General features: G+C 39.0%; 2 protein-coding genes across 9 annotated transcripts in view; both read right to left on the reverse strand.

The window, feature by feature from the left end:
• Positions 1–277: 277 nt before the first annotated feature.
• Positions 278–13,933, reverse strand: znf711 (zinc finger protein 711). 3 transcript variants are annotated; one of them, XM_079893051.1, is made up of 9 exons: positions 13,672–13,933; positions 12,322–12,407; positions 8,945–9,023; positions 7,452–7,883; positions 5,309–5,467; positions 4,408–4,545; positions 3,939–4,076; positions 3,341–3,472; positions 278–2,031 (listed from the first exon to the last, which is right to left on the reverse strand). In XM_079893051.1, the coding sequence occupies exons 3-9, from the start codon at positions 9,018–9,020 to the stop codon at positions 854–856; spliced, it is 2,253 nt and encodes a 750-aa protein (XP_079749177.1). In that variant the 5' UTR covers positions 9,021–9,023; positions 12,322–12,407; positions 13,672–13,933; the 3' UTR covers positions 278–853. The 3 variants fall into 3 exon arrangements, with proteins under 3 accessions (XP_079749177.1, XP_079749176.1, XP_079749175.1); XM_079893050.1 differs by having other exon boundaries at positions 8,945–9,042; positions 13,676–13,931; XM_079893049.1 differs by having other exon boundaries at positions 8,945–9,042; positions 13,672–13,931.
• Positions 13,934–14,435: 502 nt separating this feature from the next.
• Positions 14,436–26,885, reverse strand: part of LOC307171108 (SLAIN motif-containing protein-like) — a 29,539-nt gene continuing 17,089 nt past the window's right edge. For 2 of the 6 annotated variants that reach the window (XM_079892514.1, XM_079892516.1), the window contains 5 exons: positions 24,682–24,822; positions 23,176–23,466; positions 19,466–19,606; positions 15,160–15,442; positions 14,436–15,076 (listed from right to left, as the gene is read on the reverse strand). In XM_079892514.1, coding sequence (XP_079748640.1) covers positions 15,007–15,076; positions 15,160–15,442; positions 19,466–19,606; positions 23,176–23,466; positions 24,682–24,822 — 926 coding nt within the window. In that variant the 3' untranslated portion in view covers positions 14,436–15,006. The remainder of the gene's footprint in view (positions 15,077–15,159; positions 15,443–19,465; positions 19,607–23,175; positions 23,467–24,681; positions 24,823–26,885) is intronic. The other 4 variants (XM_079892517.1, XM_079892519.1, XM_079892515.1 and 1 more) reach the window with 3 other exon arrangements.

Raw genomic sequence — 26,885 nt, forward strand, 5'->3', positions numbered from 1 at the left:
GTACAACGTAACTTAATGGTTCATCTGATGGAACATCTTTCCCAAAGAATTTCAGCAGACAAAAACTTTTTGAAAGTTGCGAGTTTTAAAAGTGACATTATCTAGGATCTTTATACAGTGAATGCCATTGTAAAGACTTAAAGTCTGGCCTCGCTTTCATCTGCGTAAAATTCAATATGGCGTTTCTCCTGACTACGGCCTGTGATGATTGCTCTGACCAGGAATCACCCATCAAAGAAAACTTTGTCATTATTTACTCCCCTCATGTTATTCCAAACCCATGGAACACAACACCATTGTGCTGCTTTTTACACACAAACACACGAAAGCATACAGTGACCAGGCACACAAAATGTGTAGCACAAACTCTACATTTATGACACTTATATGGTGATTCTTCATCCTTTTTGAAGCTTGACGGCCACTTGTCAGTTAATGAGCGACAGCAGCATGAACGTTCTGTGAAACATCTTTTAAACTCTACAAAAGAATGTTTGGAACAACATGACGGTGTGTAAATGACAACAGATTTTTAATTTTTGGGTGAACTATCCCTTTATTAAAGGATGTGATTTGCTTACAGCAAAGTGGATATAAAAATATAGGCATTTGAGACCCTGAATGACTGTTTTCTTTACTTTTCCATTCCAGGGAAAGCAAAGGCTGTGAGAGATGTGACATGAAAACTTTGACCAAGACCATATTGTTAGCCACTTACTGTTACGCGTCTCAGTTTTGATTTGTTTCTTTACATATAAGCGGAACATTAAATAAGAAGGTTGTTAAATGCAGGCCATCTAAATGACATATGCAGCTGAAGAGCGTCGGATCTTGTTTTGGGGATGGAAGAGCATCATAGTAGGGTTTCTTTATGATGTCGCATTATATGTTGGTTCTTTTCCGACGGTCGCCTGAAACCCTTCTTGCAATAGTCACACCTGTGCGGATACTCTTTAGTGTGGATGGATATGACATGCCGTTTGAAACCTGAAGCGTCCGTAGTGTTGTACTCGCAATATTGGCATTGATAGACCTTGCGACCGCTGTGAGTCTTCATGTGCTTTTTGAGTTCGTTCTGATGCCTAAAGCCGCGCTTGCAACGCTTGCATTTAAATGGCAAGTCCTTGGTGTGAACGGACAAAATGTGGCGGCTTAATGTGAAGGGGTCCGATGTCTTAAAATCACAGTGCCGGCACTGGTGTACTTTGTTCCCCTTGTGCGTTTCAGCGTGTTTTTTCAGTTCGGAGGGTCTGTGAAAGCCCTTCTCGCACACATCACACTTGTGTGGAAAGTCTTTCGTGTGCACCGAGATGACATGACGCTTCAAGTCACTGGAATTGGTGCTTTTGTGCTCGCAGTGCGGACACTGGTGAGTCTTATGACCCTGGAAGATCTCAGTGTGCCTCTGGAGCTCCTTGTCGTCGGCGAACGCCTGTGGGCAGTGGCCACACTTGAAGGGCAGTTCAGTCCCGTGTTTGCTCTTTATATGAGTCTTTAAGTTGGACTGATCGGCACAGCGGAAGTCGCAGTGCTGGCAGTGGTAGGGCTTCTCGCCTGTGTGGGTCCGCATGTGCTTCTTAAGCTCAGAAGGGTGGCGGAAGCCCTTGGCACACTCCACGCACACATGTGCAAAGTTTTTGCTGTGCACAGCCAGCAAATGGCGGTTCAGGAGTCCCTGTTCGGCGGTCTCGTACTCGCAGTACTTGCACTTGTGCAGCTTGGGCTCCTTGTCACGCAGTATGAGTTTGTTGGAGCTGAGCGGGCTGGCCTCGTGATAGCGCCGCGTGTACTCCGTGTACTCGGGGATCTTCTCGTTTTTGATGATGAGCTTGTGGCTTTCCAGATGGTTGTGGAAACTCACCTTCTTGTTGGTGGTGAAGTCACAGTCGGTGCACTGGTACTTCTTCTTGAACATGTGGTCCGGGTGATTCTTCATGTGGCGTTTGAGGAAACCCCGTGATTTGAACTTCTTGCCGCAGATGTGGCAGGGGTAGACGGTCAGGGGCTGCCCATCAGGACCAATGATTACAGCTAAAACAGAGGAGCACATGCTGAAAACAGGCAGGTCAACATTTTACTGTAGCGCATTTTTGTGGTGAGACAAAGGAAGGACTACTTCCCTTTTGAAACACTGACACCAAAATCCTTTTTTAGAAATGACTTTTGAGCACGGTATAGAGGTCAAGTTCACCCTCGACAACATCTCAATGTCCCAATGGTGATGCTTATTGTTCAATCTATCATTATTTGGTATATTTGCTCTATTACATGAAGGTTAACTGGAATTAATGCTCAGACACCCAGAGTAGCAATATTGCATACATGCTTGCAGTTACTTTTTACTAAATATGGGTCAGCTACATATAACAGAGTGTTGTAAGGAAAACGTATTTTACTGTAATTTTTTGTTTCTGTGTTAGATGAACACACTTCAGTATCTAGTTGATAACAATATCACAATATAGATCTGAAAATAAGGTTGTTACAATGCCAACATTTTAGATGACATTAATACCAATACCACTGATACAAATTTCAGCATCACAGCAAAAACTAATACTAGCCTAAGTAAAAAGTCCTCAAGCTTATTGAAGACAAGTAAACAGTAAGAACAAAGGACAAATAAATACAATAGGACAAAGACACAAATGAAACAAAGAGTGCTTTACTGTTAGATAGACCTACCTGAAAAAACTTGAAGAAACATTACAGAATTGAATGATCAAAATGTAAAACAAAAAATAAAACACTAGTCATCGCTGTGTGAATACAATACACTGATTCTTATTAAAGCTTCAAAGGTTCTTCGGTCAAGATCAGCGAGTGATTTTCTGTTTGTCTTTTGTTGTTTTATTATTATTATTATTAATGACACAGAGAGCAGCAGGTTTATTAGGCTGCCGTTACTTTCAGACCGAGTGCACAGATCTATTATACTGACAAACACTCAACTGTTTACGTTACACTTAAGACAAAACCAACTGTGTTTACTAGGATCCTCGCCAAGAAGGGCATTTTGACATAATTCTGTGTGTATTTGACCATTTAAGCGCAATAAAAAGAACTCAATTCAGTGCTTGTGCGTAAATATTAGGATTTTTATAACCACTGGCTTCATAAAAAAAAAAAAAAAACATTTAAAATGGCAATAAAGGGAAGAGGGGAGACAACAACAACCAATAAAACACAGACCTGCAACACACTCGTTATACAGACAAATGAATATTAAAATATAAGCGGAGGGGGAAAAACAAAGGGTTGAGGGCACATTGATGTGTTTTGGGGTTTGGGGTTTCATGACCCTTTAAAAACAGTTTGTGGCACTAGCAGAAGATCATACCTGTCTGGCACTGGCGCGTCTCTCCTCTCCTCTTCTTCTTGATCTTTTGCTTGAGAGCTCGGCTTGAGCTGATGCTGTCAGAGATCTGCAGGTAGGGAGTGCCTGCGCCGTTCTTACTTTCTAGACTGCTTCCTGTAGGAAAGCCATGACTGGTAAGGTGTTTGCATCGGACATTTACACCCTATAAATGCACTAAAAGGAAAGGAGAATGTTTTTTATAAATGTTAAGTTTTAAGGTAACAGTTAGCCAAAAATGAAAATTCTGTCATCGGTTTTCGCAGGGTTTTCCAATCAAGGGTTCGAGAGCCCTTAGGCGTGAGCTGAATAAAAGCCAATAATAAATAAATAAATAAGGCTGCACAGTTAATCGGACTAAAACTGAAATCGCCATATGGCTTAGTGCAAATATCGGGGATTCGGCTGACAAAAATGTTCTGGAGACCCTGAGCTATCGTACGGCTTCAGAAGACTTAAATATGGTCACAATACTAGGGTAGGACGGTAGTGCTGCTCCGAATTCAGACAGAATTTTCATTTTTGGGTGGACTATTAATTTAAAACAATTTGTATCTCTGCCTGCAACAAAAAAGTGTAGGACCATAAGCAGTTGCCCAGGCAGCAGGAACAAAGCTCTTGTTAACTGGTGTGTCCTCCAGCTGTGCTTCTGCTATCCCAGCAGCCTCTTCCTCCCCAACAATGACCTCCATATACACCTGGTCAGTCATCTCCGAACAGTCTACAGTCAGGACAGAGTATAACATAAGCACAGCTTTTGACATGCTGTAGGCACATGTAAAGGTCCTTGCACACTGAGTTGTATTAGCTTTTTCTTATTCGTCATTCGGTGGATGTGAATTGTCAAAACACGTCTCAAAATGCTCGCTACGGATGCGAAAAATGCAGAAAATTGAACCTGATCCTATTTTTTTTATGACAGATGAAAGTTTTGGAGGCAGTGTGTAAACGTGATGACACAACATGAGGCCATATTTATTTTTTTAACGTGTGAAAATTTCAGACTCGGTGTGCAAGGACCTTAACTCTTCTTAAAAAGAGCCAGAACTCACTGATATCCTCGTCTCCATGGCAGGCGTCCTTCACAGCCATGTAGACCATCTTCTCTCTGGGCAGCCGGCCTGAGACCACTGGCTCCAGCACCGCGTGCCCATTGGGGAAATCACTTTCTGCTACCACCTCTGTGCTGCCTACAACACCATACAAACATATTCATCTTGCAGGGCATGATTGGAGAATCAACATGTCCTTGATACTTACTCATAAGAGGTTACTCTACACTAGGGCTGCACAATTCATCAAATTTCCAATCGCGATTACGGTTGCCACGCTTACGTAATCGAAATACATTACTGCAATTCCACTGTGGTACAGCGTTGCCATTTGGAAACATTGATATTTTCTCAATTTACAGCAAAACTATCTAAGACAAAGTTGATTTGTGAATAAAAATATCTAATTTACTTATCAAAGATGAGGCAAAAAAAAAAAAGAGATGTTTAGAAATGAGGTTAATAGAGCAATTTCTGGAGCACTTGAACAGGTGTTTTCCGTGTGAGGGTGACAGTGGGAAAGAGTGTTTTGGAGGGATATTCAAATGTCATGTGACTTAAAAATAGCACATCATTGGCTACCTTAAAGGGATAGTTCACCCAAAAATGAAAATTAGCTCATGATTTACTCACCCTCAAGTCATCCTATGTGTATATGACATTCTTCTTTCAGACGAATACACCTAGGATGGCTTGAGGGTGAGTAAATCATGAGCTAATTTTCATTTTTGGGTGAATTAACCCTTTAAGGCCTGCCCTTTTAATTCCCATAGTGCGATATATTGTATTGTTTTCTAAATAACAAGGAATTTTTTTCTGAAAAAAAAATAAAATAAAATAACAGTTTGAGTATGAGTGGTAGCAATCAGCTTGTGGTAAATATCTGAAATGTGTTCCTTACCAATTTCCACATCTTCATCTCCATCGGCCTTAAAGATGTAAACTTTGATGACCTCAGAGCTGAACTCGTCCTCTTTCGAGCCGTCGTCATCTTGGCCCACATCTGCACTGATCTTTAAAGAGGCATCACCAATGTCTAGCTTTTCCCCAACCTCATCCACTGCAATGAAGCCAAATATCAAACATTGCTGTAGATCCAATCAATCCAATAGCGCTGGGACAATAAATCAATGCATCGTGATTCGTGGATCGATTCCAATATTTTCCAAATGCATCGCCATTCTCTCTCGAATCGATTCTGAGCTTAGTTTTTAACAGCAGATGGCGCTCTAGGCTAGTTTTTAGCCGCACACAAATGCTCACGAAGAAGAGCGCTCGTGCGTTCAGCTGAGGCTGAGAATGTACTTGCACCTCAGAACGCTTTTATGACGCGAGATTCATGTAAACAGCCCACTGCAAACACCCTTGTACTTCGCTTCAACCTTTTCGAACTTTATGAATAAGGTTGGATATCGTTTAGGGTTTTTTCGATACCGGTGCCAAATCGATACTTTTAAACCGGTACCAGTGCCTAAACGGAAACTTTTTAAAAAAAAGAGAGCCTCAAAATGATGGTGAATGACATTAAAGAATGGGTTTTTATTGAAAAAATAAAATAAAATAAAAAATTCTTAAAATTGAATATATTACAATTTTAGAGTAAAGATATAAATATAAGTAGTTTAAATACAAAACAACAAATTTACATTACAAATTCACAATAAAACCTAAGCAACCTAACCCAAATACAATAATTTAACACTAAATAACACTACAGTACTAATAACAGCAAAGTAGTCTGTATTCTTGGTTTGCTACGAACCAGCTTTAAATTTCAGCAATTCTTTTCACATTTTTTGGCCTTCTTTGGCCAAATACACACCTCTCCTGACTTACTGCAGGTCCTGCACAAGGTGAACGTTATTTTAGAACGCATCACCTTAAATGCTGTGACACGAAACCCCTCGTGGAAGAACGCCGTCATGTTTACAACTGTGACAATGAGCGCTCTCATCAGGACTGAATGCTGGATTTCAAAAGTACGTGAGGTTCGCAGCTCTATTCTTGCAGTCAACTTGCACAACGTTCTTGAATGAATAATTTATTAGATGTACGCCGGTCTGTTATTGTAGGGACATCGACTTTACATTTTCACACTAAACATGACGTGGAACAAAACGAACTATGATTGGTTGCGTTACATGTCAGTCAGTCCTTGTCTGATATTTTTATTCTTAAATACATGTACAGTAGGTGAATGTGTTTTGTCATTTAAGAAACCTTTAAAATGATCATGTCATGATTCATGTTAGTTGATCTATAACGCACAATGGGCGCTATGTTAGTACTACAGATTTAGGCCTACAACACGTCAATTCATCCACTTCTCCCGAAATACATTAAAGTAAGTGGCTGGTGAAATGTGAGAAGAATAGATTTAATTTTATAGTTGCCTACACAATGTGTATCTAAACACATCATCAATTTATAATTGAAAGGATTGTTAATGCAGCTTCCAAGGACATCAGTGTGTATTTTACAAACTATAAATGTTGTTTGGCTCCGCGCCAGCCAACAGGCGAACGCAGATTTGAATTTAGAAGTTGATGATCATGCGATATGAACGTTCTAATCACACCAGTGTGAACGATCGTACGCGTCAAAGGGTTAACTAGTGACCACATGCGGTGATGATGTTTCTTGCGTCTGTTTCGGAGAACCGGAGGGCAGATATTTCAACCGACAGCTGAGGCATTTAAGTGGCACCGAAATCTGCGTTTTGATTCGGTCTGGTTACATACCGGTTACTTAGGTACCGGTTCCATATCAGTGCCTGGTTTCGGTACCCAACCCTATTTATGAATGATTACTTTATAGAAGGTTCAAGTGGTGTGTGTAAGACATTGGAAGCCAGCAGAGTACGGCTGTTTCTAAAGCACGCAGTGCCATCTGAGGTTAAAAACTAAGCTCAGAATCGATTAGAGAAAGAGTCGCGATGCATTCGGAAAATCTTAGAATAAATCCAGAATAGTTTCTCGATTCACAATGCATCGATTTATTGTCCCGGCCCTACAATCCAAGCTGGCATGTAAAAGCAAACTCACAGGAAATCATGAGGTAGTCCTCTGAAGTGCTCTTCACATCCTCCTCATCGTCCACTTTAAGAGAGACATCAGACGGCATGGTGTCATGTGACTGTATGACCGTCTCCGAGTCCGACACCATGACCTCTGCAGACACCAGGTCGTGCTCCAGCGGACTCTGATCGTGAGGTGACATGAGGTCCGCCACGAACACCTGATCAGGCTCTGTCTCCAGAGCCTCTTGGATGGCCACCTCGGCCCCCAGGATCGACTCGGACAGGATCACTCCCTCGGTGGTGATGACGTCCTCGTGACAGATGTCAGGCCCTTCCACCACTTCAGCTTCCAGGTCAGTCTCCAGCATGATGCCCTCGTCCGAGATCATCACGGCCTCCGGCACCGACACCACGATGTGATCGCCGTCGATGTGGGCCATGCCACCCATCCCTGCAACTGACCACAACAAACATGTTTACAAAACTGACAAAGTATTTAAAGGGATAGTTCACCCAAAAATGAAAATTCTGTCATCATTTACTCTCCCTCAAGTTGTTCCAAACCTGTATGATTTCCTTTCTTCTGCTAAACACAAAAGAAGATATTTTAAAGAAGGTTGGTAATCAAACAGTTGCTGGGCCCCATTGACATCCATAGTATTTTTTATTTCCTACTATGGAAGTCAATGGGGTCCATCAGTCGTTTGGATACCGACTTTCTTCAAAATATCTTCTTTTGTGTTCAGCAGAAGAAAGAAAGTCATACAGGTTTGGAACAACTTGAGGGAGAGTAAACAATGACAGAATTTTCATTTTTGGGTGAACTATCCCTTTAATGAAAAACAAAAACAAATGAACAATATTTATAAACCCCCACATTAAAGGGATAGTTCACCCCCAAAAATGCAAAGTCTTATGGGTTTGGAAAGGCATAAGAGTGATTCCTGTGAGGTTATTGTTCTATTCGTGTGGACTTCATTGTCATGGGATTACAATGATTATTACAACTTTGCAGTTTTATAAGGGTTTGTTTTTTTAACTATAATAACAATTTATTATAGTTAAGATTAAAAAAAAAAAAAAAAAAAAAAAAACCTTTATAAGGGGGAATTTAGACATTACAGCAGCATAAGAAAAACACAAATACTACACTTCAATTCTACAAGACAAAACATTATTGCATACATGCATTCCAAATTATGTAGGGACACCAAAAAAAACATTATAACAGATATATCATTTAATACAAATGAAAAAAAGATTCATAAATAAATAAATATCCTAAATATAAGTGTATAAGTAAATATACTCTCCTAAAATAAAATAAATAGTTATTGCTCTAGGTGTAAACACTCACTATTTATTCACATACATCTAAATACAAACCTAAAACCAAATGAGGTTGAAAGACTTTAATTACAGTAAGAACTCTATAAAACGATCAGTCAATGTCATAACCTAAAATAAGCCAAACATCAGGCAATTAATTGACTCATTATTTAAATTACGGTTCCTTACCAAAATCTGGCATTATCATTGTATGGGGCATTTTCAAATCCTTGTGAAGCTCCAGGATCCCTCCACCGTGATCCATTATCTGGGATTTTTCCACAATACTGTAAAAGTGAAAACATTAAAAAAAAAAAGGACTGCTATATGAGGAAGGTGATGAAAATATAAATTAATCACATGAAATTATGGCTGCCCCCGACTAAAGATTTTTCTAGTCGAATAGTAGTCATTCATTTAAGCCATTAGTTGACTAATCGCATGTTTATAATAATTTAATTACTAAAATCTATATATTAGGGGTGGGGGGCGTAATATAGCCTATTCCGCACTGGAGCGCACACATAAAGCTTGCCGTAAAGCACCGGCAAAAGTAATGATAATGAATGTGTCAAAAAAAAAAAAAATAGCAAGGAAACATTTGAGTTATTTATTAATAAACTAGTGTTTTCTGAGTCAGTGTCGGCTGCAAAGATGAAGTTGATGATGCTGACTAGTCATCTCTGAAGTAGCCTATAGTGGACGCGCCTTTTGATTAGGGGTGGGGGAAAAAATCGATTCTTCGATGCATCGCGATGCGGACGTGGACGATTCTGAATCGATTCACAAATGTCAAAAAATCGATTTTCTAAAAAAATATTTTTTTTTTTTCTAATAACGTAATATTGACGGAACGCAAAAGGTGGAACTATAAGCGGACGTGCAGTGCGCGGACAGTCTGTGGCGCTCACATACATAACAGACTCATGATGGCTGAGCGCCAAATTCGAACGGCACCTTCTTCGTTAAAAGCTAACGTATGTAAAATTGGCAATTTCATTGTTACCTATTTAGTATTTTTGTATGAGAGCTGCTTTCTGTATTGCTTAGTTTTCACATCAGTACACTGTGTAAACCGATCTGTTATACGTACGTTATACTGCAATATGTGCAATTTCAGTCACAAAAAGTTACATTTTGACTGTGCTCTCTGCAGATGTTCATTCACTTAACAAACTGCAGTCTTCCTCCACCTGAACACCTTGTCTTTCTAGAAGAAAATTGTCCAATTTCTACAGTATGTTGATTCTGATCTACTTCCTAAAGGAAATAAGCCTTTCATTTATTTGTTATTGTTTAGTTCAACTTGATGAGTCACAACACAATGTGATGTATTTATTTCTGTGTTCTACAGAACATAAGCTACATACAAATCATTCTGAAGTTATAACTACACGACACAGAAAGTGCTTTGAGTTGTTGTTACTCTTTTATTGAGTAACAACAACTTAAAGCACTTTTTTTAATACTGCAATCACTTTGTAGTGTATTTTCGTTTACTGTTGTGAAATGGAAAATCAATAATCGCTAATCGAGAATCGTTAATAATCGAAAATCGACTGTAATCGAATCGGGACTTCAATAATCGTAATCGAATCGAATCGGGAAATCAGACAGATTAACCACCCCTACTTTTGATACTTAAGTGTTTCAAATGGTAAGCCATATATTTGAGGTCGATGGATGAAATGCGAACGTTTGGACAACAAGGACCCGCCGTTAAAGGGATACTTCAGGATTTAGCATTAAGCTTTGTATTAGTAGAAAACCTGTAGTATTTTCGAATTACCATGCTTTCCACCCTCATATCCCCCTGAGAGGAGAGATTTATGTATTTTTTGTCTGGAAAAGATCCTCCGATGACGCAAAAATCGTCATATTGCGTCATCGGAGGATTTTCTGTCCAGAGGCTAAAGACTACAGCCAGAAGTAGGGGCTGTTCCGCATGTTTTCAGCCCGCCCATAGAGGGTGGGATCTCACTCACAGAATGTAAACAGTGTCAGCCGTCTTTCTTTGGAAGCTAAGCTAGCAGGCTCTTGTTCTGTGGAGAAAGCTGAATAGTAGGAGAAAGCTGAGTAGTAGGAGAAAGCTGAGTAGTAGGAGAAAGCTGAGTAGTAGGAGAAAGCTGAATAGTAGGAGAAAGCTGAGTAGTAGGAGAAAGCTGAGTAGTAGGAGAAAGCTGAATAGTAGGAGAAAGCTGAGTAGTAGGAGAAAGCTGAGTAGTAGGAGAAAGCTGAGTAGTAGGAGAAAGCTGAATAGTAGGAGAAAGCTGAGTAGTAGGAGAAAGCTGAGTAGTAGGAGAAAGCTGAGTAGTAGGAGAAAGCTGAATAGTAGGAGAAAGCTGAGTAGTAGGAGAAAGCTGAGTAGTAGGAGAAAGCTGAGTAGTAGGAGAAAGCTGAGTAGTAGGAGAAAGCTGAGTAGTAGGAGAAAGCTGAATAGTAGGAGAAAGCTGAGTAGTAGGAGAAAGCTGAGTAGTAGGAGAAAGCTGAATAGTAGGAGAAAGCTGAGTAGTAGGAGAAAGCTGAGTAGTAGGAGAAAGCTGAATAGTAGGAGAAAGCTGAGTAGTAGGAGAAAGCTGAGTAGTAGGAGAAAGCTGAGTAGTAGGAGAAAGCTGAATAGTAGGAGAAAGCTGAGTAGTAGGAGAAAGCTGAGTAGTAGGAGAAAGCTGAATAGTAGGAGAAAGCTGAGAAAGTAGGGGTTACCATCCTCCTTTTCCCTGACTTGTCCGGCGGGCGAGGATCGTTCAAAATGTCCGTGATTCTGCTTTTGCTTTCTGCGGTCGCCATTCATACATGCACACCTCTTGTTTCAATCTAACTGAATTCATTCCGATCGGTGAATCTGAATGTAGTGTTTACATGAACGCTAAACAAGTGATCGGTTGATGTGCGTTTTAACATTGCTAAGAAAATTCTGGCACCTCCGTTGCGAGACCGGCACGTCTCAGTAATGACGCCACCGGCCTCGCACCGTTCTCCCGCGGCCGTCAGCCTCGTCCTGCTCGCCACAGTAAACATGATGAATGGCGACTGTAGAACGCAAAAGCCGAATCCCGGACATTTTGGGCGATCCCGAAATCCCAGGCAGACTCGTCACGGAGACTCACTGGTAGCCTAACCTTGTTTTAAACTGCGCTCTCTTACCGGTAGGCGTGGCCTCCTAGGGCAGCGAAGCAAGTGCATTCTGGGAGTTGTTGTCTTTCATCCACATGAGCCAAAAATACATTTTCTGGCTTTTCTCAGTCTAGAAAGCTCCAAATTAAAAAAATTCTTCACATTTCTTCTACATAAATGACCTATTTTAAATACACATTCATCTTTCCAGAGGTGAAGTATCCCTTTAAGGTTCTGTCCCTGTTTCTACAACTAACCGACTAATGCAATTCTGGTTGACTAAGCCTCTTCTTGTCGAATATTAGTGGACAGCCCCACACAAAATGACAGAAAATTCAATCCAACACACTGAATTCATATGAATAGTCATTAAACAACTCATTTTTCAAAAAGGTTTTCTTTTCGAATCACAAGCAAGCGGCACTGTGAGTGAAAACTACTATTTAACAAACCTTCACATTTGACAGTGGTTCCCTTCACATAAAAGTGTCGCAAATATTAAGAAAAACTGTGAATCTGGCATCTGGGAGGAAAGTGTCTGAAAGAAACAGAAGAGAATGAAATGAAATGCATATAACATTTATATAATTATGATACATTATACATTATTTTTTTATAACTTATAACGACAAATACTTTTTTTTGTTTCCAAACATAAAAAGTGGAGAAAACAAAATATCCTAAAACATAGAACAAAGAATTCAAGCACAGTAGCACAAAATAAAACTATTTATAAACATATAAACTGTGTTTATCATTCCAGAAAGTTCACATTGCAGTAATTTATTTAATTTAATTTAATTAATTTAACATTATAATAACAACCTAAATAACATTTACATATATAAAACGCAGAAAATAATAATTTAACTTGATACCAAGAAAGTGGTTGATTATAATAAATTAATCAAACGGTTAATATTACATTAGACTTCATTAGTAATTACAATGTGATAAGCATAACAATTATGTGAGGGGGTTTCCAACATGACGTCATATCTCTATTTGTGGGGGGAAATTGAGTAACGTTACTATATGTTTACGGTCCCTAAAAAGAGTGCCAGAAGTATAACGCCTTATTTTTAAAAGATTTCCATGTCTGAAAAAGTGCGAAATCGTTGTCAGCGCTACGCTCATGACAGTGATTATTTTTTTTTATTTTTTTTACAGTCAATGCTATGATGGCGTAATCTGAACCCACTATGACAAAGGTGGACTCATTAATATTAATTCCGTCACGTGACTCTGATACGCTCGTGAGATGAGCCTTCGCCATAGTGGGCTTAGTAATTGAGCGTACTAGTCCATGTGACATTTCAAGCGAAACAAAGTTTGGATTGTTGCATTGACTCGGCACAGTTAAAAAACCTTTACAAAATACAACGTTTCGAATTTTACTTTAATATTCCAGGAGAATTCAGTTCTTTACGTAGTTAACAGTTTGCGCAGAATGCAGCCGCGTTACTGCGCCATCTTGCCCTCCGCCATTACACCACAAGCTAAACGGCTAATAGCATTAGCTAACGAATATGTCAACATGTATTTGAGTACAACACAACCCGAAGTATCACAAAAATGTGCAACCCAGACGCATTTTCTGTATTTACTTAATATATGATTGATTAATGCGTCAAATGCGAGACGCACAACCGTTATTTTCGCTAGTTTTGCGTAGGGTCCGGCTAGCAGGAGCGCGCGCTGGGCGCTTCCTCGCGCTTGAACACAACACCAGGCCCACGCAGGCCGACTGGGCCGACGGCCACCGTTTCATACACACGCTGCACAAATCCAGAACGCTTTACCTACTCCGCGACTGCCTTCAGAGCGTTGATGAGTTTCCGATCCCCTCGAAATTGTCGTAATTTATTATAGTTAATTTTCCAACGGTAGCACTACTGCGGCCTGTACATTTGAGGATCCTCGAACGCTCTTTCCCAGGCCTGAGGCCTGAGCCAATCACGCTCCTCGATTCGTCGCCTCCACCAATCAGATTGCTCGTTTCTAAGCCTCGGCCAATCAGAATGTTCGTTGACAACAGCAACGGGTGGGGCAGAGCGAACGCGCGGCACACTTTACGTCACCTCATACGACAACATTGCGCTATCTACTTAAATAAGTTACGGTGCAAGTGGCGTTATGGTGTAATGAATTAAAGATCTGCTCTCACACACTTGTGCTATCCTCCTCCCCTCTGTACGTTTGCACGCTCAAACAACACAACTCATACACTGCAAATGTATTTTGGTTGGTTTTGATAACATTAAAACATGGAGTTTGTAATGTGTTAGTGTTATAGAATGAATAAAATTGCTCTTCATTTAGTTTTATTGCTGAAATTGATTTATTGATTTTCGGAGGCACTCCATTATCATTGCATACCCAGATAGTTCCAATTTAACTGGCTTAGTGCATATTAAAACCTAGACTACACAGACATCAAAACTGAGATTCAACCCTCCAGATGGAGTGAAAGTGTAGTAAGCACTCTGAATTAAGAAACAGTGTTGCAGTAGTAATTAATGTACCTTGGCACATTGATGTGATCTCAGTAAAAATTAAAAAAATGTACATTTTCTTCTCCTTCGGGATACATTTTTGAGAACACTTTTCTTCTATATTGCTCTGTTATGTCTTGTTGACACAAAACAGACAAATTTCTTGCTTTACAGAAAACAACTATTCCTTCATAACATTAAAAATTCTCACACTTTTTTTTCCCCCCACAGAGAAATCATATATCCTTCATTTCTAAAAAATAGATTAAACATGCAAAATCAACAGCAGGTTATTCCACAGCATCTATGAATTAAATTCCACACGTTGTTTCACAAAAACTACATGTATTACATGACACAAACCTTTTTCATTATTCAAGTTCTCTCAGTTTTTCAAACCTACCAATTCTCATGAAATGAAAAGCACATTGATGTTTTAGAAAAAAGAAAAAAAAAAAAAATCGAGCAAATATTACAATTAATGTAGCAGTCTCTGTCAGATCCACCGTTCCTCCACAGTTGCTCTTATCATTGAGACTCTGGATTCGTTCACACTCGTGTTTTGGGCCTTGGTGTTGGTTTTTAGGCAGTGGTGCCGCGTTGGATTTCACTGTGAGGACGACAGGTGGAGTTCTCAGAGCTTCAGTAACAGCCGTCTTTCCAGGATTCATCAGTGAAGGGAGCACAGGGTTTGGTCATTCCCAGCGATCTGCTATAGAGGGAAATAAGCTAAATAACCTCAACTCCAGATAACTTTGGAAATAACGACAGTGTATTTGGCTGATTGTGAGTTACCTTCTGGGTGTCTGTGGAAGTCTGCTTCTGGAAGAAGGTGATGTTGGGGTCATGCCTCTTCCGGGTGTCTGTCTGGTTACAGCAGCGCTCCTGGAGCCCGAGTACGCCGCACCATTGCTGGGACCCGGGGACTGAACCCTCCTCATCCCTCCCTGGGCCCCTGGAGGCCCTTTGGCATGCTGTCGCACCCCGGTCATAGAGCCCACGGGCCCGAGAGCTTTCATGGGAGCCCGCAGGTAGAGCGGGGACTGGCCATCGCCCCTCATCCGTGCAGATGATACACCTGCAAGACCACCCAAGCACACACACACACACTCGTGTAATTTCCTCATCCATGTTAATAATGCTGCATTTTAACCAGCAGAAAGTACATTTAACAGAACGTGTAAGAAAGACTTTCACACTGACAAACAAGAAAATCCTAGACACTTGCAGGAAACACCAAGTATGAGGACTGTGGAAGAAAATGAATGGCAAATGTTTTTGATACAAAAGAGCTTGTTGAATTGCACTAATTGAAAAAATACGCATAGCATTAACCATGCTTGCATTTTAATTAGTGCTGGTCAACAATTAAATGCATCCAAAATAAAAGTTTGTATTTACGTAATATTTGTGTGTGTACCTTGTATAATCATTTTGTATATATAAACACACACACACACATGCATGTATATATTTAAGAAAAATGTGCTATTTATATATAAAATATTTATATATATAAATAATTATACACAACACACACACACATATTATGTAAACACAAACTTTTAGTTTGGATGTGATTAATCGTTGCCCAGCACTAATTTTAATGCACTGTATTTTTAGGGCTTGCATTTTTACAGGCTGAAATTCAACATGGTCGTATATTTGTGAATATTTCGATTCAAAACATTCCACACTCATTTTCATTGTTAAAAATGAAATGATCCATATTCACTTTTCAGATTTCACTTCCAAAATATTAGGTTTGTTTAAAAATACAACCTATTGTATTCGACAGGCAATTTCCGGTCCATTTTATTTCGCTTTACAAATTTGCTTCCACAAATTCAGTGGTTCAAATTCGACAGAAAATTCAATGTTCAATGATCCTAATGTGAACGTACAACAGCTTCTAAAATGCCTGTACACACAAACAAAAATCTGCATAAATCGCTGTTCATCTTAAATCCATGCGCAATGTGAGAACGAGTACAGTCACTCACAAATATGGCGTCATGGTTTAGATGAACGTGCAATAAAATCACAGCACTCTCCTGGAAAACATATGTGTGCCAGAAAAACACATGTATGCCAGACATGGCCAGGTTCCTGGCCAAGTGTGTGTGATATTCCAGGAATTCAGAAACATAATGAATTCATTTCAGTGATGCAATTATCACAAAACAGTTATTATGCGGCTCGTTAGCACATATAATATTAAGGGACTGGACATGATGCATTAGACAATAATCAGATATGATTCTATATTCATCACATGTTAATAAACAATGTTGGATTACTTTAATCACTGGTTTAATTACTTAATATGCATGCAATTCAGTGGACCTACGCCTTTTTAAATCCTGATTTGCTCATCACTTTTGATGAAAACCTAGGAATTTAGGATCCATTTGTATGTGTGTTTCATGAATGAGATACTCAAGGAAAGCTGGATGCCATCTGATGAAGCAAGACATCTGTCCAAGACAACAGTCTCAAAGGGAGTGACTGAAGGCAAAAACCTTGGGCGACCTCCAGGAAAGACTGGCGCGTGTAAAAGATCTTGTTTACCACACACACAAGAGTGCACCAAATCAAGCTAGGACACATGGTAACAGGAATAGCCCCAGGATATCCAGAGAGAGGGATGAAACACTCAACACAAGATGGACTCTTTAGGCCGGGTGTGTAGAGGAGAGACCAGGGAAGGGCTCCAGACTCACAGATGAGAGCAGTTCTGCAGATAGATCTGATTTGGTAGCGCTGATGGGGATTTTGGAAGTTAATTTAATTATGAAATTACTTTTGTTTCACATTAGTAAGTGAAGTTACTAATAATATTACATTATTACAGGTTTGGTTATTGGAAATTTGACAGTAAAACACTTGAGCTTAACAACAGTAACATGCAAAAACCTATTTTTTAATAGGGAAAATTTAAACATACTGTAATAAATATACTATAAAAGAAGAAAGGTGCATTTAATAAGAGTAGAATATAGTATTATTTATTACACAGACAATTTCAGTGATTATAAAAGAAGCGCTCTTTACTTGCTTTCTGTGTAATTCAGTTACAATTTTAAGAAAAGATTTTGTTTTTCATGAGACTTTGTGACTTCCTACTTTTTTCCATATATTAGGGAGTGGAAATGGCTAAGTCAACAAGTAATCTTCTGCTGCCATCTACTGGTTATAGTGGTAATTTATAGTGGTATTTAAAAAAAAAAAAAGGTGTTTGTTTGCCACATAGTGCTAGTTTTCCTTCTTTAAAAGGAGTTAGTTTTCCTTTCTCTTCAAACTTTTAGTTTATAAATCATCACATTAAAAATAACATTAAAATTGGATAATATTTAGAGCTTTGAAGTGCTGGAAAAAGTGTGAAGCACTTGAAAGCCCTTGAAAAGTGCTTGAAATTCACTCTCAAAAAGGTTGTACGAACCCTGAACTGAATAATGTAAAAAACATTCGCCTACTTCAGCCACAATCCCATGATTAGTTCAGTTAGCGTTGCAACATTAAAACCATGGTGAATGTTGGTGATTTGTGGACTGAAAAGCCTTCTCTAACTTGTTAGTTCATGGCACAATGTTTCTCCTGGTTTCCACGTCAGCTCTGTTTGATCCGATACGGTTTATAACAGAGAATTCTGGGCTGAATTTGAACACTTTTCACTGAATCTCGCAGCGCTGTGTAGTAATGGTGTCACGTGCTCGAGCTCACGTATATCACGTGTATTATTGCTCCGAGCTGATAAACAGTCCACGCACCTCAAACAATTAGCACGGTTTCGTTCCACTTTCGATTGGTTTGCCGTTTGATGTTTCTCATTATGCAACAGAAATGGCAGCTCTTATCAGTAATGTGGTGGTGTCTCCAGTGTGACCTCTTAACAAAATTGTCTAACTAGCAGGAAAAAAGGTCACAAAATGCGAACATTTGGTCACAGTCTGGAGCCCTGCAGGGTCTAAATCGTGTGTAAAATGACATCGCAATGGCAGTTTTTTGGCCTTGTCCTCTTAAAGGACATGAGTTGGCTGTAGGTCGAAACTACCCACATTCATGTCACATTACTCTTAGTAATTGGATGATGAAATTAAACTGCACCTAACCGGGTAGTGGCAAAACTGTACTGGAGTGCTGCAGGGATGACGTATTTTATAGGCCAAAACACAGAAACGAGTTCGCATTTTAGCACTTCCCGTTCCATCGTCCTGAAGTCATGCCTGAAATAAGGTCTGTGGTGAACACAAGCTCAATATATTTTCAAGTTTTATTCTAAAGCATAAAATACACTAGTAAAACCCCCTCGTGATTTTATTAAACCTTTTACCTGACTTGAAAATGGAGTTGCTAACAAGTGGCTAAATGGGACCAGAGAGCTTGTCGGGGACATTAAACATCATCAGCCTAACAGCTAAACTCATCTACTCGCTAGTTCGCTGTAATCACGCTCTAGCAAACTATTCTGACTAACTTTTAGGGAAAATGTTTGTTTTGTTTTGACATAGACTTAAAGCATTGTTGGAAGCTTAGTGATGGTGATGTTTAAGTCATGTGACTGTTATAGCCCATCATGTTTAGCTTTTGACTTCTGCCGATTGAATATAAGCTTCAAGATTCATAAAATGGTGTTCAGTTGTTAAGATTATCATATTGACTCCTATCATAAACCTTTGTTGGTCACGGGACTTTTTCATGACAAATAGTTTTTTGTCAAGGGATCAAGGCTGATACTAACTTCCAGGTGGGCCAACAACAATACATCATCCCTGGACATCAAAGGATGTGCTATAGTGGCTCAAACAGCCACTACAGGAGCAACAGGTTTTAAGAGCAGAAATAATGGATGATGGGTGAGGGGAGGAGAAACTGGACCGATAGTGCATTGTTAGTTCAACAATGGTTCAGATTCAAGGAGTGGTCGTACAGAAACCAGACACACACCTGTACAACTCAACATCCATTCACCTCACCACTGTGATGGGGATTATGGGGTTTTGAAAGAGTGGGTTAGAGGCACATCATCATCACACATCTGTACCTGAGGAACAGGGATCAGGGTGAAGGAGAAGGAGAAGCAGAGGAGCGGGGTACCAACCTGTCGGGGAGTGGGGCAGACGGGACGTGCGGTTGCCTGAGCTCTGTAAGTTAGCCTCCATGCTGCGGCTGTTTCTGACTGCCTCCAGAGAGTGCAGGCTGGTGCGCGGGGTCAGGTTAGGCATGCTGTGCCTGAGCTCCTCTGAAAACCACACACACAGCCTGCTTAACACACTACCTGCCCATTGAGAACATCTTGCTGTTTGAGATGCAGAAGGAATACATGCAGGTGCAATGCTGATCAGCCAGTCAATAATATTAAAGGGGTTGTACCATGCTGTGTTTTCCCAGATGTCCACTTATATTAGTTTATCATGACCACTTTCATGATAAACCCTCTGGATAAAAACCTTTGATCCTAAGGGTCAGAGCCTTTAAGACCTCGGAGCACCTCTTTATCACTTTAAGGGCTTTCGCACCGGATAGTGCTAGGAACTTAGTTATAGAAACTAGCCACCCTGAGAACTAATGTTCCCCTAGGAACGTTTTCCTGGTTGCATTCGCACCGCCAGTAGGAACTCTGAAGTGACGTAAGCCGCGCTTGTTGTTGTGACGGCGATGAGAACGCCAGAGCTAGTTCACTAGTTTATGATCTGTTTAACAGTCCTGTCTAATACGTTATTTGATAGAACTGTTATACATAGAAAGTAGACAGTATATGAAAAGGTATTAGCGTGTGCCGTGTGGTTGATGTCCAGTGTCACTGAGCAGAAATACATAATCATCTTTCACTTGGTCCCCTCAAAGTCACGTTGGATTTTCTCCTCAGCGTAGAGGTTAAGAGGCCCATCTATCACTGTTAGTTTGTAGAGTAAATGTATAGGCTATAATCTGTGTGTGCAAACACCTTTTTTTTTTAAATGGTGTTGTTTTGCGTGCGTTCGGGCCAATCAGCGAACACTAATGTCACTGTAGTTCCTATAGTGCTGGTTTAGACCGACTCTGAAGTAAGAGATAAATTAGTCCCTCCAAAAGGAGTTCCTAGAACTAAAATCATTTCTAGTTCCTGCGGTGCGAACGCGCCAAAATCCATGTACTTTAGCCAATAGCTCTAGGAACTATGAAAAGGTTCCTCCGGTTCGAAAGCCCCTGCGCATTTTACTTTCATCATTAGTTATTCTAGTATTTAGGAATAACAGTATCTATTCAGTTCTCACTTCGCCACCTCATCGCAAAGTTACGGGTTACCCAATAGACAAGATCGCTGTGTAAATAGGTGGTCATACATAGTTTCAGGTTCCTGATGATAGAATTTCAAGGACTCCGAATTAGTTCAATAAAAAAAATTGAGGGTACATTTACATGACAACGATGTACTAAACTGAAAAGAAATGTTGTCAAAACGATCCCCGTTTACATGGATCCACGAAAACAAAAATGCTGTATTATTCAGTAATACGCATGACGTCACCGTTTTCACAAATTTGTGGTCTTGTTTACACAGAGATGACTATTGTTTTTAAAAACGTGCAATTTGAAACCAGTTTCCAAAAGTTAGCATTTTCAGACCCCCAAAATGCCGCTGTCGTGTAAATGGATGGCCAAACACATACAAAGTTTTCAGTTTTTAGTAGGGCTGTCAAAAGATTAATCGCGATTAATCGCATCCAAAATAAAAGTTTGTTTTTAATAATATATGTGTGTGTACTGTGTATAATTAAATTTGTATATATAAATACACACACATGCATGTATATATTTAAGAAAAATGTGTTTATATATTAAAAAAATTATATTTATATATAATATAAACTATATAAATATATATACAGTATATGTATGCAAATATTTCTTAAATATATACATGCATGTGTGTGTATTTATATATACAAAATAATTATACACAGTACACACATATATTATGTAAACACAAACTTTTATTTTGGATGCGATTAATCGCGATTCATCTTTTGACAGCCCTAGTTTTTAGTTCATGTACACGGCCTCCTAGACTTTAATTTCCTTCTAATACCAACATCTAAAGAAGTCGCAGTTGTCCTATGATCCGAGGTTAAGGAGGTGTGCTCTTAACTACTCATGTCAGTCTATCATGCAGCCAGTTTTTCCTAAATATCTTGCACTGAAAGCTACAGCAGTGCCAAGTATTTGGTCCTCAGAGGCAACGGCAGTACATTAATTTATAATCTTTAAGTGTGTTTGTAATTAGCGTTATGCCAGATTTTAACGCTATTAAGAGACCAAGAGTATCATGTTAGAGTTCTGTTAATCAAATCAGTGCATAGATACATAAGTTTACTCAAGTTAAATATGTGCAGGTGTAGTTCATCTACTGTTGCCTTCGGCTTGCTAAGTTGGTGTTTATAAGACGCTTAGTATTCAGTAATATTATTGATTTGACTGCACTCACACTATCGGATGAGAACAGAACTTGAACTGAATTGATCTGAATAATTTCTTCTTTAGAGCTGCTTTACTGCAGAATTTTTGCATCATTGATTGTTATTTTCCTGTGAAGCGGTATTGTATAAAGTGCTATATAAATAAAAGGTTACTTGACTTGGCTATTTGTAAACCCTTGACACAACATAACATTTGGAAAATTATCATTTTTGCAAATATTTCAACTTTTTGGTGCAAAAACATTGCTAACTTCATAAGCTAACATCCAGAAACAAAGATTTGAAAATTCCTCATGACACCTTTCATGACAATGTATCCTTCTACAACAGCAATGATCCTTAATATCTAAGGGGCAGTGTATCCGTAACACAGTTCATCATTCAGCTCTGTTATACAAGCAAATTTACACCAGGCTCATGTACACTTCCAGTTAAAAGTTTTGGATTGGTAAGATTTTTAATGTTTTTTAAAATAAGTCTCTTCTGCTCACCAAGGCTCCATTTATTTGATTTAAAAATAAATAAATAAATAAATAAACTGTAATATTGTGGAATATTATTACAATTTAAAACAGCTGTTTTCTTTGTGGATATATAGTAAAGTGTAATTTATTCTTCAGTGTCACATGAACCTTCAGAAATCATTCTAATATGATGACTTGATGCTCAAGAAACATTTCTGATTAATATCATATTTATTTCATATTCTTTGATGAATAGAAAGTTCAAAAGAACAGTATTTATCTGAAATAGAAAGCTTTTGTGACATTACACACTACCGTTCAAAAGTTTGGGGTCAATAAGATTTTTTATTGTATTTTTCTGGGGAAAGAAATAAAATAAATCAATACTTTTATTCATCCAGGATGAATTAAATTGATTCAAGAGTAAAAAGTGATAAAAATAAAATAAAAAAACATTTATAATGTTACAAAAGATTTTTTTTTTTTTACAAAAAAAAAAAAATTTGCACACAACTGTTTTCAACATTGATAATAATAATAATAATGAATGTGTTTGGAGCATCAAATCATCATATTAGAATGATTTCTGAAGGATCATGTGACACTGAAAAGACTGGAGTAATGATGCTGAAAATTCAGCTTTGATCAGAGGAATACATTTCATTTAAAAATATATTAAAATAGAAAACAGTCATTTGAAATTGTCATAATATTTAACAATATTACTGTTGTTTATTTTTATTTATTTTTTATCAAATAAATGCAGCCTTGGTGAGCAGAAGAGACTTCTTTTAAAAACATTAAAAATCTTACCGATCCAAGACTTGTGACTGGTAGTGTATCCCACAAAATGCTGTTTTGAATCTGCTGAACACTAAACGTCCTACCCTCGCTCTTGGACCCCGGGCCCTGCAGGGAGCGGCGGGACATGCGCGGGCGCGGGGCGGCGAGCCGGCTGTACTCCGCCAGTGTGTTGGGAGAGAGGCAGCGAGGAGAGCTGTGCGGCGAGGGCGAGTAGCGCTGGAGACGCTGAGGCAGAGAGCAGCACTCGTCCTCCTCATCCTCCAGACTGTAGGAGTCAAACTCCTGATCGCTGTATGTGCCTCGACGCAGAGACTGCAGGGAGGCCGACGAGCTGCGGCGCGAGGCCGAGGTAGAGGCGTAGTCCTGCCGGAGACCTGAAACACACAAAGACAAGCCGCTGACTGTAACGGTGAAGAAAAGAGCTTCATTTGAAACTGCTGATGGAATGACATTAGTAGTAGTATTACAACAACAAAAACTGGAAAGTCAAAAATCAACACTTTGAAGTTGGTATAGTACTAACGATTTTGAAGTGCATTTGACTATTCGGCACAAGCGCTCTTCACAGGACACATGCACACATGGAAAGCAGCCGTCTGTGTGTCTGTAGCAACACTGGTATTGATCTTTTTGATTGTAGTGCTGATATCCCTAGTGCCAAGTTTGATCGACACAGGCTGAACACTCTAAAAGGTATTACGGAAAAAAGGCATTTTCTATGGAAGTCTATGGGATTTTAAGCGTAATCAGTTAAAAAAGACAAAGGCTGAATCCGAAATCGCCTCCTAAACCCTCATCCACTTTTCCCTACGCTAGTCCACTAATACTGGTCACTTGAAGGAGTGAATGAAAACGAGTGAGCGAATTCGGACAGCCGCTGAGCGTACATCAGTTGTACACTCGTTATTTCAGTGCATTGTGGGATTGAATAAGTGCACTCATCGTCCACTATGGTTTCGGACACCACTGCAAATGGCTGTTCCCTCAAAAACGCCCTATTTGAGGGTATGGGGGCGATGTCAGATTCAGCCATAGACTATCAGTGCGTTCTGACAGTGTGCTATGCTGAGTTTGGTGAATGTAGCTTGCAAGCTGTAGAAGTTACAGTATTTAGTAACAGTATGTTGGCTTCAGATTTATAGTTTTTGGCAATCACTGTTTATAATGAAAGACTCTTTGAGACCGAGCTCTGCCGTATACATTTCCAACATGAAACTGCCTTTTTGAAATGACATTTCTGACAGAAAATATTTTGTCCAATCATCTGCAGACTACAAACCCCTGTGGTTTGTCAAATAATAAAACGTGTGTGCTTTCACCTTCAACTACTGTGTAATAGTTACACAAGAGACTCAAGTTAATCTCTAAAAGGTGTTCTCGATACACAAATAACAGCTGTCTACAATTTGCCTGAACCATAATCAGATCATTCTGTTGAAGCAACGAGTTTCAAAACAAACAACAAGAATAGAAAGCATTTTCATATCCTACATTTATTTGCATTTTGCATGAATAAGTGGTGCATTGTGCCGAGGTAAAAACCAGTCAGGGTCTGGAAGTGTGTCGCATACTTAGCGAAGCATACTTACTCTCCTCCTGCAGACGAGCCATGATCTGAACATCAGTCAGATCCTGAAGCTTATAGCCCATGGAGATGGAGTCATCCGAGGTGCTTAACTCACTGTCAATAGAGGACTGTGAGCTGAGAGCAGAGTGGACGCCCATGTGACCTGGAAACAACAGAAAACACTCAATATTAGAGCTGCAACAACTAATCGTCAGAGAATTTGATTATCGATTAATCGCATCTGCGTGCTGTGGACAGAGAATATTTGCGAGTCACGACACTTTTAATATGTGAATAACACATTTGTGGAAAACCGGGCACTGACTGAACTGCTGTGGGAAAAGTGTAGGAACCAAGTAGAGCCGCAAACATGAGAGAAAGCTTTATATTAAGCTTTAACACATTTGAGATGCGTTTTCCCCAGGCCACCACTTGCATTTGACTGTTATACTCTTATCTGTAATGTTAGAGTATTGTCTATTTTGCATAAAGTTTCATCCTGATAGTTGAGAGAGTCTCTGAGGCCGTTTACAAGACTTTTTTTTTTTTTTTATGTGTTTTGGCTGTTCATTTACACGAAACCGGCGTTTTGAGGGCCAAAAAACGCACACTTTTGAAAACGGGTTTAATTTTTTTGAAAAATATACTGTTATATTTACAAAATATGCTATTTGTCATGCTATTTGCATAGGTGTCAAGCTACAAAATCATGAATTTGTAAAAACGGTGACGTCATGTGTGTGCGTATTACATTACAGAAAGCCGCATCTCAGACGGTGCACAAATAAAATCTCTTTCATGTCGTCTTATGCTGTGTTCATTTAGTTGATGAATAATTTGTCATAATTTAAGTCAACAACATTTTTTCACATACGAAAATGAGACTATAACTAAATTAAAAAACTGTTTTGAATGACCAAAACTATGACGAAATAAATGAATAAAAACAAGACGGAAATGTTAGGGAGGGACGATTTGGGAAGAGATCTCCAGTTAGAACTGATGTCCTGAGTGATAGATACACATTTCAATTGTAACGTGCTGATCTACCCAGCGGGACACAAGTTGGCATACACTTACTGCATGTCTCAAATGTTCAAAAATGTAAACGTGGTAGAAAGAAGAGCAGACATATGGATAAATTGTAAAAAAGCATGACGACATAAAAAAAGAGAGCTCAATTCAGTCCAGTTTTCTGTACGCACACAGAAAGCCGCCTCTCAGACAGCACACGAGTGCGGATTTGAGCCCTCATTCACGTGTTTCTGCGCTCGAATGGACAAATACACACACAATTATGTAAAAATGTCTGTTTTGGCGAGTATTCACGTAAACACACAGAGTTGGGCGAACACTGAATGTGTATCAGTGTATTGGATCCATGCATTCGACTTTAAAGTGACAGCAGTCTAATAAACCTGCTGCTGTCATTGATGTTAATCAAACAACAAAAACAAAAGATAAACTATAAACTTTTTATAGCTTTAATAAGGATTTATCTCCATTTAATTTCTACAAATAAATATGTCTGCTAGAAAGACTGAAGAATGTTGCAAGTTGTTATAAAGACTGCATCGGGGTGAATTCAGGTTATCTCAGGTCATCTCAATGGCAAAAAAGTGTCCCAATCAACCTGAATTCACCATATCATTCATTTTAAAACAGACCAAGTTCTTGTTTCTTTATTGAGAAGTGGTTTCATTTAAGATAAAGACATGTTAAGTCACAGCAGCTATTATCTGTGTCTGTATTGCTTGTTCAAACCTTAATATCATTCATATAACAGGTTAATATGTTTTCTCCAGGAGTATATAATGAGTTTCGAAATGTTTTAGAGAAATGCTTAATTGATGCATTACAATTTAACTTAACTCATTAGATTTTAGTCAACTAAAATCTTATCTTATTAGTCAACTAAATCTGAAAATATGACTAAAACTAAATCTAAATTTGCTGTCAAAATTAACACCGTGTTCCCCTGTAAGCATAGTTGGTTATGTCTTATTATTTGTTCTTATTTTATTATTGACTGTTTACTTGTCTTTAATAATATTTATGAGAGTAGTTGTTGCTGTCATAACCTCATTTAAGGTTTCAGCTGTAAAAAAATAATAATAAAATAGGCCAAGATATTGTTTTCATTTATTTATTACTTTTTTTGTGGTGAGGCCAGTGGAAATGTTACTAGGGCAAGTAAAAATCCGACTGTGCCAGAACAAAAAATCC

This window comes from Squalius cephalus, assembly GCF_949319135.1.
Source record: "Squalius cephalus genome assembly, chromosome: 14".
NCBI lineage: Eukaryota > Metazoa > Chordata > Actinopteri > Cypriniformes > Leuciscidae > Squalius > Squalius cephalus.